The sequence below is a fragment of the Barbus barbus genome, assembly GCF_936440315.1.
Source record: "Barbus barbus genome assembly, chromosome: 43".
Taxonomy (NCBI): domain Eukaryota; kingdom Metazoa; phylum Chordata; class Actinopteri; order Cypriniformes; family Cyprinidae; genus Barbus; species Barbus barbus.
Window position 1 is genome coordinate 5,821,387 of NC_136721.1, and position 14,796 is coordinate 5,836,182.

The window sequence follows — 14,796 nt, forward strand, 5'->3', positions numbered from 1 at the left end:
CAGTGAACATTGTATTTATTGTCAGGGTGCACAGTTACATTAGACAAAGCAAAATAAATCAAACCATCCACAAAAGACATTCTTGATACAATTCATTGTCTATTCAAGCAACAGATCATAATAAATAATGTTTGTGTTTCTCCAAAGACACTTAATTAAAAGAGTGGATTACAAAGAAATTGGCAATTTCAAGCAATTATATAATGTATCAGGGGTTTTGCTGCATAATATTCACTAGTCAATACTTGATTACCAAATTAGTGTGTGTGTGTGTATATATATATACCCCTTTTTACTCAAATGAATCTGGGTAATAAATTTTATAATTTCCCTCATTGCACAATGTTGTCAGAAAATTCATCCTGATTTCCATTATACATCCAAACGAACCAATTTAAAAGTACCTCTACCCGAAAGAACCTTTCATATAATAATGTATTTTAAATACAACAGTATAAATGAAAAATTTTTTTAGAAAATTTGCAAAGAAAAAAAAAAAACTGAGGGAGCATAACAAAAAGGTTCTCAACCTTATGATTGGTGAGTTACTAACAGTAAACTAAAATAAGAACACTGGCACATGGCTTAATGTGGTTCTTGGTCTTTGCACATAATGAAATAAGCATTTTCCAAAGTTATTTAGAGAGGAATACATCATGCACCATGCTGTAGTCACCAAGTTCGGAAAAAAATTGGAAGTATAACAAACTTGAAAACCCCTGAATAACCCAGGCATTACATACATTAAACCCTTTAAACTTGTCCCCTTAAAGTCATATGAAGAACAGATTGTCCATATAACTTAAGCAAGAATGTTTGCTTAGACGTTTACAGTACAGTTTGATTTGCATTTTAAAGGTTATGAACAATATAGACAGTAAATTATAGCAGAAGTTCAACACTTCATGTTTGGCTAGCACACCGAGAGGCATAAAACAACCAGGCAAAGGCATAGATATAAAAGCAGGAAGTGGTAAGGCTTGAATTATGACGACATACAATGATAAATATGTAACAGTACTTTCCCAATAATAACAATAATAATGTGTCACTTTTAAAAACCAGCAACATCAGTGCAGTTCTAGTTTAATGTATGTACACTTTGGCAAAGAGGCAAGCACTCAAAAATGCTACGGACACCCTTTTCCACAAAATCTGGGTTTAAAATTAACAAACAAACTATATATGCTAATATTTTATTCTATCGTACAGTAGCAGTATTTACACACTCTGACGGCTGCCAAAATATTTGCCATTTTACATGTGCTTCTCAGAACACAAGCACACACATGCTACATACACACATGCAAATGTACATGGCAATAATGATGTCACTGCAAAAAAAAAGGAAAATAAAAGCTTGTGAAATGTCACAAGCGCTTAGAATTCTGTGCATGTTTAAGCATAAACTTCTCACCCATTCCATGGAGCTTTTCAGAGGTCCTTGACATAATATAGGATAAGTAGAGGATGGTGGGGCAGTCGTGGCCTAATGGATAGAGAGTCGGACTTGTAACCCGAAGGTTGTGGGTTCGAGTCTCAGGTCCGGCAGGGATTGTAAGTGGGGGAGTGAATAACCAACACTCTCTCCACCCTCAGTGCCACGACTGAGGTGAGACCCTTGAGCAAGGCACCGAACCCGGGCGCCGCATCAATGGCTGCCCACTGCTCCGGGTGCATGTTCACTACTGTGTGTGCACTTGGAGCACAAATTCCGAGTATGGGTCACCATACTTGGCCACACACCACTTCCCTTTCACCTAAAAGAAGCTCTTTGCACACATTGGGCCTTATGAAACAAGCGTAACAGAATTTGTGCACAATGCTGAATTAAATGCGACAACACTGAGACTACACTGAAATTTGCTCGTGCTTTATGAATGCCCATTGAGCTCAAAGATACAGGATATGAGGCCACATCACTCCTTACTAGTTCCTCTGGTATTATTTTGGGCTGTCTAGAAGTTTGCAACATGGGCAGTTTCCATCATATCTGCAGTCTACAGATGAAGCAAAATACATTATCACTGAATCTGTGTTTACATGTGAGCATTTTAAATTACAAGACAATGTCTAATTTGGAATACATGGACCTCAAATATTCCTGCTTATATTCACCAACTGCATTCAGCTCTACACTAAACTATTGCTTTACATCCCCCACATGGCGGATGTGTTTTTAGTAACTAAGAACTATGCTATAATGCCAAACTCTCAAGCCAGTGTGGAGAAACTATGCATGGTGGTTTCCAGTTTTCGCTATAGCCCTTTACCTCAAATATTCACCAGTACGGCTTCTAGCTCACCAAGCATATAATATGAAAACACCACTGGGCCTGTGAACATGGCGCTGTCGGACGAGATAGCTGCCAGGAGTGAAAAATAAAGCATTTAGGAGCAAAACAAGTGTTTAAATAAGTCAAGTACGTACAATGCAAATGAGAACAAAATAAATGTTCTTAAATGAAAATACTTATAAGTGTGGACAGAAGCACCAGACACACACACACACACACACACACACACACAAGCACATACACACAGTTCAGTGAAGACACAAACTCTACATTGGAAGCTTCTTCAGCTGCTCAAAGGTGATGAAGAACTGAAAGTTAAGTCAAGGGCCACAAGAAGATCATAGTCTATAGTCATATGGCACTTTTCCAATGTATAGTACGGCACGATACGGCTCACTTTTGGGGGGGGGGGGGGGGGGGGGGTGGTTCTACTGGGTACAGTACCTGGTACTTTAAGTACCACCTCGGCTGAGGATCCAAGCGAGCCGTACCGTTACCAAAATGTGACATGTAAACCCTGCTGATAACTGATTGGCTGGAGAGAATTGTCACATTAGATTTAAATCAGCACAGCCAGTGAAGGATCGAATGCAACTTTGTTTTGAACGAATGCAACTGTTTTGATAGAGTACACTTTTTTAACAACCATAAAATGACTGTTTCGTGGTCTGTTGAGGAAGGACAGATGTTCCTCTTGTTGATAGCCAAGGAGTGGATGCAGCGAAAGCTTGTTTGGGAGATGTGTATAATCCCACCTACTCTAAACTGCTGTGGAAATGCAAACCGAGCCGAGTCATAACACAGTGGAAAAGTGCCAATAGTCAAGTCAATTCATTAATCCAACAGATGCGCACACACACAAATATTATGCTTATGTCACAATACGAATTATGTTTTGCCTGAAGTGCAGTTCAGTGTTTTTCAGCAGTGGCACTCATAAATCACATTTTCCTATGTTCACAACTTGTACTGAATGTGTTGGGGCTGCACACAAAAACAAACATAATGTGTATTTTGATTCATAAACAAATGACTTATTTGACTTAAATTTAAAGAAAACTAAATCATACAGCATGACCAGTCTGATTTGTAGAAGACTGACTCTTATTAGCGGATTCTTTTAATAAATAGTTCAAGATGGTTCAAAAAAGATAACCATTTGAATCAGTCTGGCGAATCCTTTAGGGAACAGATTAGAATGATTTAGTCATGATCAGACTCACTTTCTGAACTGCACTGCAAGTTTGCATTATTTTTTGACTGTCTGTATTCAATGTGTGCTATCATTAAAAACACATTTGATACAGTTTGTTGGTTATAAATGAATAAATATTCGGTCACACTTTATATTAAGTGGCCTTAACTACTATGTACTTACATCAAGAAATAAGTACAATGTACTTATTGTGTTCATATTGTTTTGCAAAACACTTTTTCTGCTATTGAGGTGGGATATGGCTAAGGTTAGGCACAGGTTTGGTGGTATGGGTAAGTTTAAGGGTGGGTTAAGGTGTAAATGATGGGTGAACAGTGTCATTATAAATGTAATCACAGAAATTATGTAATTACATATAGGGATTTTAAAAATATAAGTACAATGTAAAAACATGCATGTACACAATATACTCATCATTGTACCAAATGATTCATTTAAATGCAAGTACATATTAGTTAAGGCCACCTAATATAAAGTGGGACCGGATATTCTAATACATAGTAGGGATGCAACGATACCATATTTTCAGAACCGATCCGATCCTGAAAATTCTGAGTATCTGCCGATACCGATCTAATCCGATACAAGCGCAGTTTTGTTTTAAATCGATGTAGAATTTCTATACTTGTGTGTCTGTTACTCTTTTGTGTGTTAAACACAATCTACTACATATAACTTCATTTTAATGAAAAATAACAAATAAAAAAGATACTCTAGAAAAATCATGGGTGCACAATAATTGCACGAAAACTTTATGGTGCTTTATAATGTTTTTTTGCCTTTCGTGGGGCTCAACAATAACACAATAGTATGCGCACAATATCGTATTTGGATCGGTGTCATCTGACCGATACCCGATCCGCAGAAAATGACCGTATCGGAGCCGATACCGATCCTGAGTATCGGATCGATGCATCCCTAATACATAGTATCCTTGCAATGTATTTGGACACCTTTGAACACTTAAAGGGGAATTTACTGTTGGCAAAATGGGCTTTTAACAAAACTTTGCTGTCTATGCAGTATAAGCTTTTTCTAAAGTAGTTTTCTACTGCCACATTAATAAATTAACATGATAGTTTGACAACCATAATGTGTTCAAGACTTTTTGTAGTCAACTTAAACTATCATTTGCTTTATATTTTCAAAACCTAAGAAATATTTGACATTTTATTTAAAGTAAAGGGCACTTGTAATAATATAATACTTATATTCTAAAATAACAGTTGATCTAAAAATGATTTTTTTTTTTGCAAATGTACTCACTATCAGGCCATAAGAGGTATACAAGTTTATTTCTTCATCCAAACATTATGCATTATATCACTTGCTCACCATTGGATCCTCTGCAGTGAATGTGTGCCATTAGAATGGTAGTTCAAACTGTTTGGTGCAATCAGAATTAACTTAATTAAAAGCATCACAATAATCCACACAACTCCAGTCGATCACAATGTCGACGCAAAAAGCTGCATGTTTGTGAGAAACAAATCAATCATTAAAGCATTTTAACTTTTTTTAAATTCATCCACTCTTTCCAAATGTTGGGATCCGAAGGAAGGCATCACCTGATTGTATGTCAGAAGATCCAGGGAATTTTGATTTCTCAGTTCATGACCCCTTTAAACGGTTTCTTTTTGCTAAATACCATCCTATAATCAATAATGCCTCCTCAGTGAAAAAGTCCATCCCCTGTTCTCCTCTATAATTTTTTAGAACAGTTTTGGCTTGTAAACAGTGCTTGATCTGAAACATATTCACTGAAGTAAGTAACACTATGGATTATGAATGCATTGCAGCTTCTCAAGATATTAAGTGATGGACTGGAATTGTGTGGATTACTTGTGAAATACTGTGTTTTTTTGTTTTGGTTTCATCAACTCCTAGTTTTTATTCAGACAGCACTCATTCGCTGCAAAGGATCCATTGGTGAGCAAGTGATGTGATGATAAAATTAGAGACATTAAATAACTTTTCATTTTTGGATGAACCAAACACACTTACACAATACATTTTTGCGGCTTAAGTGTCCAAACATATTTTGGGGCCACTCTCTATGCATGTATATAAAAACAGCCAACAATCAGAGGCAATTATGTTTTGTCAATGAAAAGGGGACAGAAAATGGTGTACTAACTTGTGTTGTAAAGAAAATGTCTAATGGCTTTGCTGAAAATGACAGTCAAACGTCATATTGTAACATGCTGACCTCTAGTGGTTGAACTATGCAAACACTACAAAACCAAGGATCAAAATATCAAAACAATATATTTTGTTGCAAAAGGATACAATTATGTTCCAGGGCCCCAGACGCAGCCAGTTGGGCCAGAAGCCTTTATAGAGAGCAAAAAATCCTTCGTTTTTCCAGGTCTGCATGAGTCCGTCCAGGGTGCCCTTGTACAGAAGGTTACCTGCCAGCACACGTTGATTCATCATACGTGTCCTCACAACATCCACTGGGTTGGAGGCCAAAGCACCTGCCAGACCACACGTGAAACTGGAACTAAATAAACAATATGGATCACGTTCCTCATTAAAGTCAAAGTTTGTGCCACATAAATTCAATTTTGAATTGACACAGTAAGTACTGGTAGCAATGCTCACATGAAATGAGTGAACATCGTGTCTCCCATTAGGCCTGAATGAATCAAATGCTTCTTAGTGATGTCATAAACTGGCAGCTCTACACCCACCACGATGGCCGCCCTCTGTGCAGTAGGAATTACACCCTGAAAGCAATGAAGACAATCGCAGTTTTAAAGCAAAACCTATAAATGTGTTACACTTAAAAAGCAGGAATGCTACAGAGTAATTCAAACAACTGATGGCCACACGAGACATAATGAAAGCACTCACCCTCCACAGGCCTCGCGTGCCTTCTGTCTGGTAAATGTTCATGAAATTAGACATCATGCTTCCCTGTAACAGGCTGCCTTGAGCCTGCATGCGAATCTGAAAAAGCAAAGGGAAATAAGATACAAGATAAAACAAACTCAGTATAATAGGTGTTGGAAAAACTAAAAGTGAGGTTAAAGATAAGGCCAGAAACATTCATACTAAAGCTTGTCATTAACTTCTTACTACGCAAAATGTGTTAGCATGCAATTCATAACCGTAATCATGTTTGCTACTGGCCAAATGCTATGGCTGAGTTTGTGTACTTGCATAAAGTATGATTATGTCGAAATGAAAAATACACCAATCATGAGATTTATGTCTGAATATATAGACAAAACTTTATATAAAAATAGCAGACTATACATTGGACTGGCTAATTCTAGCATACAGGGCATTAGAGTAATCAAGCTTGGTTGAAATGAATGCATGAAAGTCTCCAAGTCATTAAAAGTAAGCAATTTTTTAAGTTTGCAAAGAACCTTAAGCTGCAGAAAGCTGGCTCTCACTACAGTCTACTTTTAATCTCTTTTAGTCTCACTACACTACTTTTAATATAACAGGTTATTTTATGTAAGAATTCTCTCACCCTGCTTTCGAGATAGTTACGCAACTGCTAAAACCTAATGGATATATAATGTTAATAAAAACCTAAAAACATTACTAAACTCAAACCAAAAAAAAAAAACATTATATGCACAGTTATATTAAAACATTTGGGATTATATATGCTAACATTTGTAGTGATTGGTTTTAAAGGAGATGAAGATTTGATTTTACTTACCTTAAGCACATCAGTTGGATTTGCCAAAGAGGATGACAAAACTCCAGACACCACACCACAAAACACATTAATTATCATGGTCTCATCTAAACAAAAAAACAATTAGAGCAGCCATTAGATTCAGAATGTCCTTCAATACATTTCATTAAAAAAAAGCCATAGAACAAAAAGTTTAACAATTCAATAAATCAGTAATATTACAAAGAGAGTAAAGCCCTGTTCACACCAAGAACGATAACTATAAAGATAACGATATTAGCGTCCACACCGGCGAACGATGTCATCTGTTTATTCCAAGCGCACGCTCGTCTGCTGCTTTAAATTCACGAGCTCCTTATAGCAGGATGGATTCTGATTGGCTGTCAATGTTTGTATCGTCCATCAGCTGGAAAAAATCGTTCTGAATGTGATTCCAACGATATCGTTTCTCTGTGCCTTTATCATTATAGTTGTGGTGTGGACTCTGCTATCATTTAATATTGGAATGATTTTTAGAACTTTATCTTTATAGTTATCGTGCTTGGTGTGAACGGACCTTTAGACAGGAAAAAGATAGACAAGAAAATCAAACGCAGATTTATTGAATTTAAAAATCACCCAAAAATCCCTATTTTTTTAAAAGCTCTTTAAGTAAGGTCTTGTTCCACTATTTTAAGATGTGACACCCAGCCTTTATGGAGCAAGGCACACAAAAGAGAGAAGGATTGAGATTAGAGTTCAGTGTGATGAGTAGAAAAATAAAATGATCAAATTTTGATCGATAGTTAGATTAATTCCTTATGTGACCAACAGTTTGACAGCAGAACAGACATTAGTACCTCCACTAGCAGCCAAAGCTAAACCTGTATCAAAATAAGCATTTGACACAAAGTGGCAACATCCTTGGAAAAGCATGCCGAGTGACAGCAACAGAAATTGTCCAGAAGAGCCTAAATACAGCCTGTTCATTCAATACAATAAAAAGCCACTGTTGGTCTAGCTGCGGCCATTCTAAGATTCAAGCAATACAGATACTGGCAGAGATTCAAGTAATACAGATACTGTTTGCAGAGGAGAAGATTTTGTACCATGTCAGATGGAAATCCGCTGGCGCCAGCAGCAGATAAGGTAATGCTAGAGACGTGTCTGTCTGCTGCTTCAGCACCTTTTGTTTGGACCGCACATTAGTGATGGTGGTTACACCTTGTTTTGTATTTCAGTATTGGTAGACCTGGGGTTTGTGGCGTAATGGTAGAAAATTGAGCTAAATGCTAAATTTAGGTCTCAAAAACTATTCCTTAAAAACCTATGTAAATCCCACTGTGCATTACACCATTCACTTAGGTGTAAGTGAAAAAGGCACCAGCTAAAGCAACAGCCACAGGTGAGAAAACAGAATAAAGTTCCAATGAGGTTTGTTCCTGAGTGTCAAGCAGGCACATTTGAGATCCATTTACAATATTCAATCTCTGCTCTGATCAATGTTTATATGTGAAAATCCTAAATTAAAATGTTCATTCTTTAAAGCAATCGCATTTCCTCACATGACTATTAACCCTGTAAAACCTGACATAAGGAATGTGTTTCTTGCCGAGCATCAATTTGATAAGGATTTTAATATGAGCCAAAATACGGCCAATCAGTATGATGAAATTCCGATAGTTTGTAATGCAAATCAATTAGGTATTTATAACAGTATAGCAGACTACTAACTTAAAAAGAACATACATTTTTTGTAGATATAGACCATTGGTCTCAAACTCAATTCCTGGAGGGCCGCAGCTCTGCACAGTTTAGCCCCAAATCACACCTGCTTGGAAGTTTCTAGTGATCCTGAAGAGCTTGATTTGCTGGATCAGGTGTGTTTGATTAGGGTTGGAGCTAAACTGTGCAGAGCTGTGGCCCTCCAGGAATTGAGTTTGAGACCAATGATATAGACGGACAACTAAAATTTAATGCCATTAATAGAATTTATGTGGAGTTGGATCTTGAACCAAAAAATTTCACTGTGGGCAGGACTACTCATCACAACGCCACAGAAATAGAAACAAACATTGCGACACTCTGTGTGATCACAGACAGTTAGGACAAACATTAGGACAGAATTACATTAGGACAGAATGTAATGTTCTCTTGAAAGTTACGGCACAGTGTTAGGTAGCTAATTAAAATGTATTCTTACACGTGGCTGATCTGAAATGCGTTCATAGGCAACTCTTAATTACTTATGCATATCCACACAAACACTACTCTTGGCAACTAAACGAATGCTAGACTAACGCTCAATGATTTCGGCAGAGTCCGTTAACAGTATTGCTACTATTGCTATTATCAATTAATAAAATGTACATAGTCAATTTTTGCAAAATCCAAATAAACCGCTCAAATTTCAGGACTGCTACCCCTACAAAACTGGTTCAGGGAGTCAAAAAATTATTTCAACACCATGACTTAGAGACATCATTGAAGATATCAACAAGTGCCAAGCATGATGTTCTATTCTCATAATGCAATTTTTTATGGAAAAGATCTTGTACAACATGAACAGTATCAAAGGATTCATTCCGTAAACCCACCTTCTGGATGACTAACAAATAGTGTCTTCAGTGTGTTGTATGTACCGATCTTGATTGTCCCGTAGGAAGCTTGTCGGAGGAGTGCAGGTGAAATTCTGTGAATAAAAAGCACATAACTTCAAAGTCAATGCTTTATTTCCATACTGCGGTTAATGAAGATCCAAATAGATTAGTGTTTAAAATACATCACAAGACCATGCAATGATTAACAAGCAAATAATGTAGAGATTAAGCACCGCCCCACTTCATAATTGAAATGTAGACAAACAGGCTATTCTTAATATTCAATTACTTAACAGTAATAGTGGCAAAGTTACAGCACTTAAAAAAAGAACAAGATTCTTACATACATTTAGAAATGGATTTGGATTTTTCTGAAAAAAGATGGCACCCACCCACGCAAAATGCTGCCCTAATGCCAAGTGTTTGAATGAAATACACCAGAGATCTCCAACCATGCTTCTGCAGAACTAACATCCTGCAAACTTCAGTTCCAGTTCAGTTGCCTGTAATAATCTAGTAATCCTGAACCTGCAAGTAACCCAGGAGACTTCGCTCTGACCCAAACATTGAATCAGTGGGTTTTTGATTCAGGAACATCAGAGAATACACAAAAGAATCATCCTGAGAGACTTGCATACCAATTCAACAGGTTCATTGAAAAGAATCGTTCACGAATCAGATGACAGATTTATTGCAAGATAAGTGAAAACAGTTCAAATGCTAACAAAATTTATATAAATAATAATAATAATAATGAGTGCATAGACCTAAAAAAGAAAAATGATAGGAAATGACAGAAACTTACTAACTGTAAGCTTCTGGCCAGAAAAAAAAACACACTAAAAACAGCACATTAATGTGAGATGATGGGTTGAAAAACAAAATGCTCAGTGACACAGACACCACGACTAAGCTAAACTCGAACGACTGCAGTCTGCTCATGCCAAAGCAGTGGGAAGTTTCACTTGACTCAGCTCCTCTACAGATCCGTGCAGACCATGTGAATTAAATATCATCTATATTTAGAGTTTATTACAGCTATCAGCTGTATTTAAACCCCTTAAACCACTGCATGGGTTGCAAATATGCCTTTAAATGGGAACAAAGTATACAATAAAACACCATAACACTGATGCTAAAAGTAAAACAAAAATTCTCCACCACAAATGAAGCATTTGCCATCACTCAGAATATTCAAATACTCTGCACTCACCCAGAGTACAATGCCCGGACGCCTTCTTCACGACCAATCCTCAACAAAGCGTGGAACATGCCCCGATATCGGATCTCCATGCAGTGCGTCTGCCCTTGAACCTGGAGCCGTGTTTTTGTGAGATCAATGGGAAACGTACCTGAAAGATTTAATTATCAAATGATCAATGGTAATTTAATAATTAAATCTATAAATACATTATTATCAGCTTCAGTTGAAAATCTCTCTCTATTATCTTTCATCTAATGTCCCACCCCAGACTCTTTCAGGTTTATTGTACACTGTGTGGTGGGTAATGTTGTTTTTCATGCTCTGATGTTGTGTTGAACAAGACTGTTCTTGCATTAATAATCAAGGCTCATTTCACAGTCCCTCCAATGTGAGAAAATACTGTCAAAGTTGTACAAATTGTGTCAATACAGCAACTAAGTGTGATGATAAATAGTAATAACAATGATAATAAAAAATATATTTTATTGTTGTGCCCTAATGATTTATTTACTTTCAAGTGTGTCAAAACGTAGAAACACGTTTCAGTATATCAGTTATTGGACATGTAACCAAAAAAAAAAATTATTCAATATTTGATTAAGAATATTAATATGCATTATGGCACTCCATTTGAGATATTAACATGCATTAAGACATGCTCTATGCAACCTTTATTTGTAATAGATGATGATGTAAAAACAGCAGGTGCACAGACTCACCGAATTCTGCGACAATTGAGGCCATTCCCCCAAAGACGAACGGCTTCCAGTCCAGGTTTGCCATTTCTGTTGCGGCCCCTTCGGCTTGATGGAGTCCTACCAAAAACAGCAGAAACCCAAAGTAGGTGCAAATCAGCTGTTTTAATCTCACATTGTACAACATAGCGCTACCCGTCTGTGTTACAGCCAGTCTTGTCAGACGCATATACAAATGTGCACCGGAATAAGACGAACCGCATTAAAGATTCATTGCAAGCGCCATAGGAAATTTGCGGAAATCCTATTGGTTGCACACGCTGTCAATAATTTTGTCGGCGATGCCGATTGGTTGAAACGATCTGATGCTCCACCTACTTCCGCCGCGAAGTAGGTTGAGTGACAGCAAGCAGCGACTCGCCTATTTTGATCAAACCGTGTAACATTTAACTTTTAAGGTTTCCATAAAGAGCAGCGCATAGCCACCAAACGCACGAATATAAATCAGATATGTCTATGCTGTACTTGGCTCCGTATCCGACATCGAACGGCTTGCAACTGTTAGAGCGGAACTCTTCTCACCATTATAAAGTACAAAACTGAGTAATCACGACATTCTTGTAAATATCGCCTCGTGAGCTCACCTACCTGAAGGCTTGGTGCTTCAGTCACACTCTGTTATTTTATTTTGGACTCCATCGTCTCGACCACATGTAGGATTACTGTACTTTTCGCAGTAAAACTCCAGGAGCGCACATACGGCATGTGTCTGTAGCAGGAACTCAACTCACTGCGACCGGAAGTTCAGACCGGAAGTTCGAAAGAGACTAGACTGCCCAACCCCCTCCCCTTTTAAATGTCACCCTGCCCCTCAAGGGGAAGCAATCTTTGAGGTTTGATTTACATTCCCCCCATTTTTAAAGAAAATAAATTAATTGTCAAATGTGGGTGGTCCTTCACGTAGTGCCCCTTATAAACTCACTATAAGGTGCAGTAAATTGTACAAAATAACAACATTCAGAGCTCAAACAGTATTTATTTATTGCATTTTCATGTTTACACATTTTTATCATTCAATAGTAGTCAGCAGTCTGCTCCTTCCCCATAAAATTACAAATATAAAAATATGTTTTGTGAAAAACTACTATTTAAATACGTACAGTAGGCCTTGTAAATGTTAACGTTTTATTTAAAACTATGAACTCTCCAGTCACTGAACTCAATACCTAATATGTAAATACTGTTTTAGTTATTTCAAAGTCCCTTTTTTTCAAGGATATTTATATTTATGATATGTTTAGTATATCTAAAGTATTTAGTTGAACAAAGACACACTAATATAACAAAATAATTACTTATTGACTGTCTCTGTTATGTATTTGCTCTTTTTATTCAGATCATGAGTTAAGTTTTGATGTGGCATATCACGTTGTAAAGCAAGCGAGATTTGTCCATCTCTAACAAATACACACCAGCATCATTCGCAATGAACACCTCAACCTGCAAAGAGAGTGCATAAAGTGTCATTGTAAATCACTGTAAAAATGACTTTTTATGCATCCTTATGGCCGGGCCATAAATTTGAACACCCAAACTCATTGTAAACAAGATGCTCCTTTTAATGATGTTGGGGAATATCTTTTAAAGTTCTCACGCTCAAATGACCACAGTTTTATGTCAGTAATGCTGATCTTGTGATAAGTGGTCTGTAGATGAGATGATGGTTGTGGCTTCAGCATCCCTCTAGTTTGAGGCAGTTGTAATGTCACAGAGTGGTGCGTAGGAGCCTCATCACACGCTGGTACAGCTGCTGAACAACTGATACCAGATTCCTGCAACACACAAAAGATGTTGGTCTGCAAGATGAAGAACTTCATGAGTTACAGTTACTCATACAGGACTTATTATATTATAGGGATAAAAAAATTGTTGTCATTTACTCACTCTCAGATTGTTACAACCTATATAACTTCTTCAGAAACTCAAAAGAAGAAGTGTTTTTGTCCAAACAGCTGAAACATTCTTGTAAACTGGTTTGTAATTCTCATTTGTAAGCATCAGCTAAATGAAAGAATGTAAATGTTCAAAATAACTTCCTTTATAAAGTGCTTATGCTTTCATAGTTTCTGTGCCCATTATGATTTTCTATTATGCCTTTCATGATCAAATCTGAGACATCATGACCTTGCTTACACCCCTTATACAAACAAGAGGATCCGATATCCTGCCAAAAATAGGTATGGTAGCTGGTACAACATATTGGAATATAGTATAAAATAAAATAAAATGTCTAAGCTCAAAAAGCAAACAATCAAAAAATATAATATATAAATCCCAAATGCATATAAGTCCTCTGAACCTTACAGACTAACTTAACAAATACATAAAAATACACTCTACTGTAAAAGTACACTAACTACTTGAGTTTAACTTATTTTAAAAAGTTGAAAATTTTGAACTTATTTTGATGTGTTAAGAAATGTAAAAACATGTTGTAATGTCTTTTTTTTTCTTTCTTTTTTTACAGTGTAACCAAAAACTCACCGGGCACCATTTGACATGCAGTTGTTTCTGTCCGGGTGAAGGCAGAAGAGTGATGTCAAGCAGTACGCACAGCACAGCAACATGGAAAGAAATCTTCGCTTTAAAGACATCTTCTGCCCAGTGCTCTAAACAACCTGAACAATCTTCAGTATTCCTTTCAAAGAGCGCAAGATGTTCCTTATTTAGGCAGTTCAAGGCAAAGACATGCAGTGATGTGTAGTTGAGGGGTGGGCAAAGTTCAGCACAAACCACATCCAAGAGCTTTTTGTGGGCAGAGTGTAGCAGTGGGCACAACAACTGCTGACCAAAATCCACTTTCAATAGCAGTGAACAGTCTAGTAGGGATGAATAACATTGCCACATTGTTGACCAGCGGGAGTCTGGCTTTATTGTGTAGCGCTGTCAGATCTTTCCTCGGTATGGACGACTATGTGCAGATTGTTAAAAAGCAGTTGTGTGGTTTTAAGTCTATTGTACTTGAGGGCTTTGACTCATTCCCATGACTCCAGAGAGAAGTTGAAGAGGTTGCTGCATTAACTGATTTGTCTTGGTCCCAAAATATATCAGTATCTGTGCATTGACCCTGACTCCAATGATAAAATG

At 37.1% G+C, this 14,796-nt stretch overlaps 1 protein-coding gene across 3 annotated transcripts; it reads right to left on the reverse strand.

Annotated features, from left to right (window-relative positions):
* Positions 1-12,453, reverse strand: LOC306861985 (brain mitochondrial carrier protein 1-like). 3 transcript variants are annotated; one of them, XR_013783517.1, is made up of 10 exons: positions 12,298-12,453; positions 11,674-11,769; positions 10,964-11,102; positions 9,748-9,842; positions 7,193-7,278; positions 6,370-6,465; positions 6,118-6,242; positions 5,803-6,016; positions 2,274-2,605; positions 1-2,000 (listed from the first exon to the last, which is right to left on the reverse strand). XR_013783517.1 is itself a non-coding variant. In XM_079404545.1 (9 exons), exons 2-9 carry the CDS (start codon positions 11,735-11,737, stop codon positions 2,564-2,566), a joined length of 861 nt encoding a protein of 286 aa, XP_079260671.1. In that variant the 5' UTR covers positions 11,738-11,769; positions 12,298-12,453; the 3' UTR covers positions 1-2,563. The 3 variants fall into 3 exon arrangements, 2 of the variants coding, with proteins under 2 accessions (XP_079260671.1, XP_079260672.1); XM_079404545.1 differs by having other exon boundaries at positions 1-2,605; XM_079404546.1 differs by having other exon boundaries at positions 1-2,605; positions 12,294-12,443.
* Positions 12,454-14,796: the final 2,343 nt, after the last annotated feature.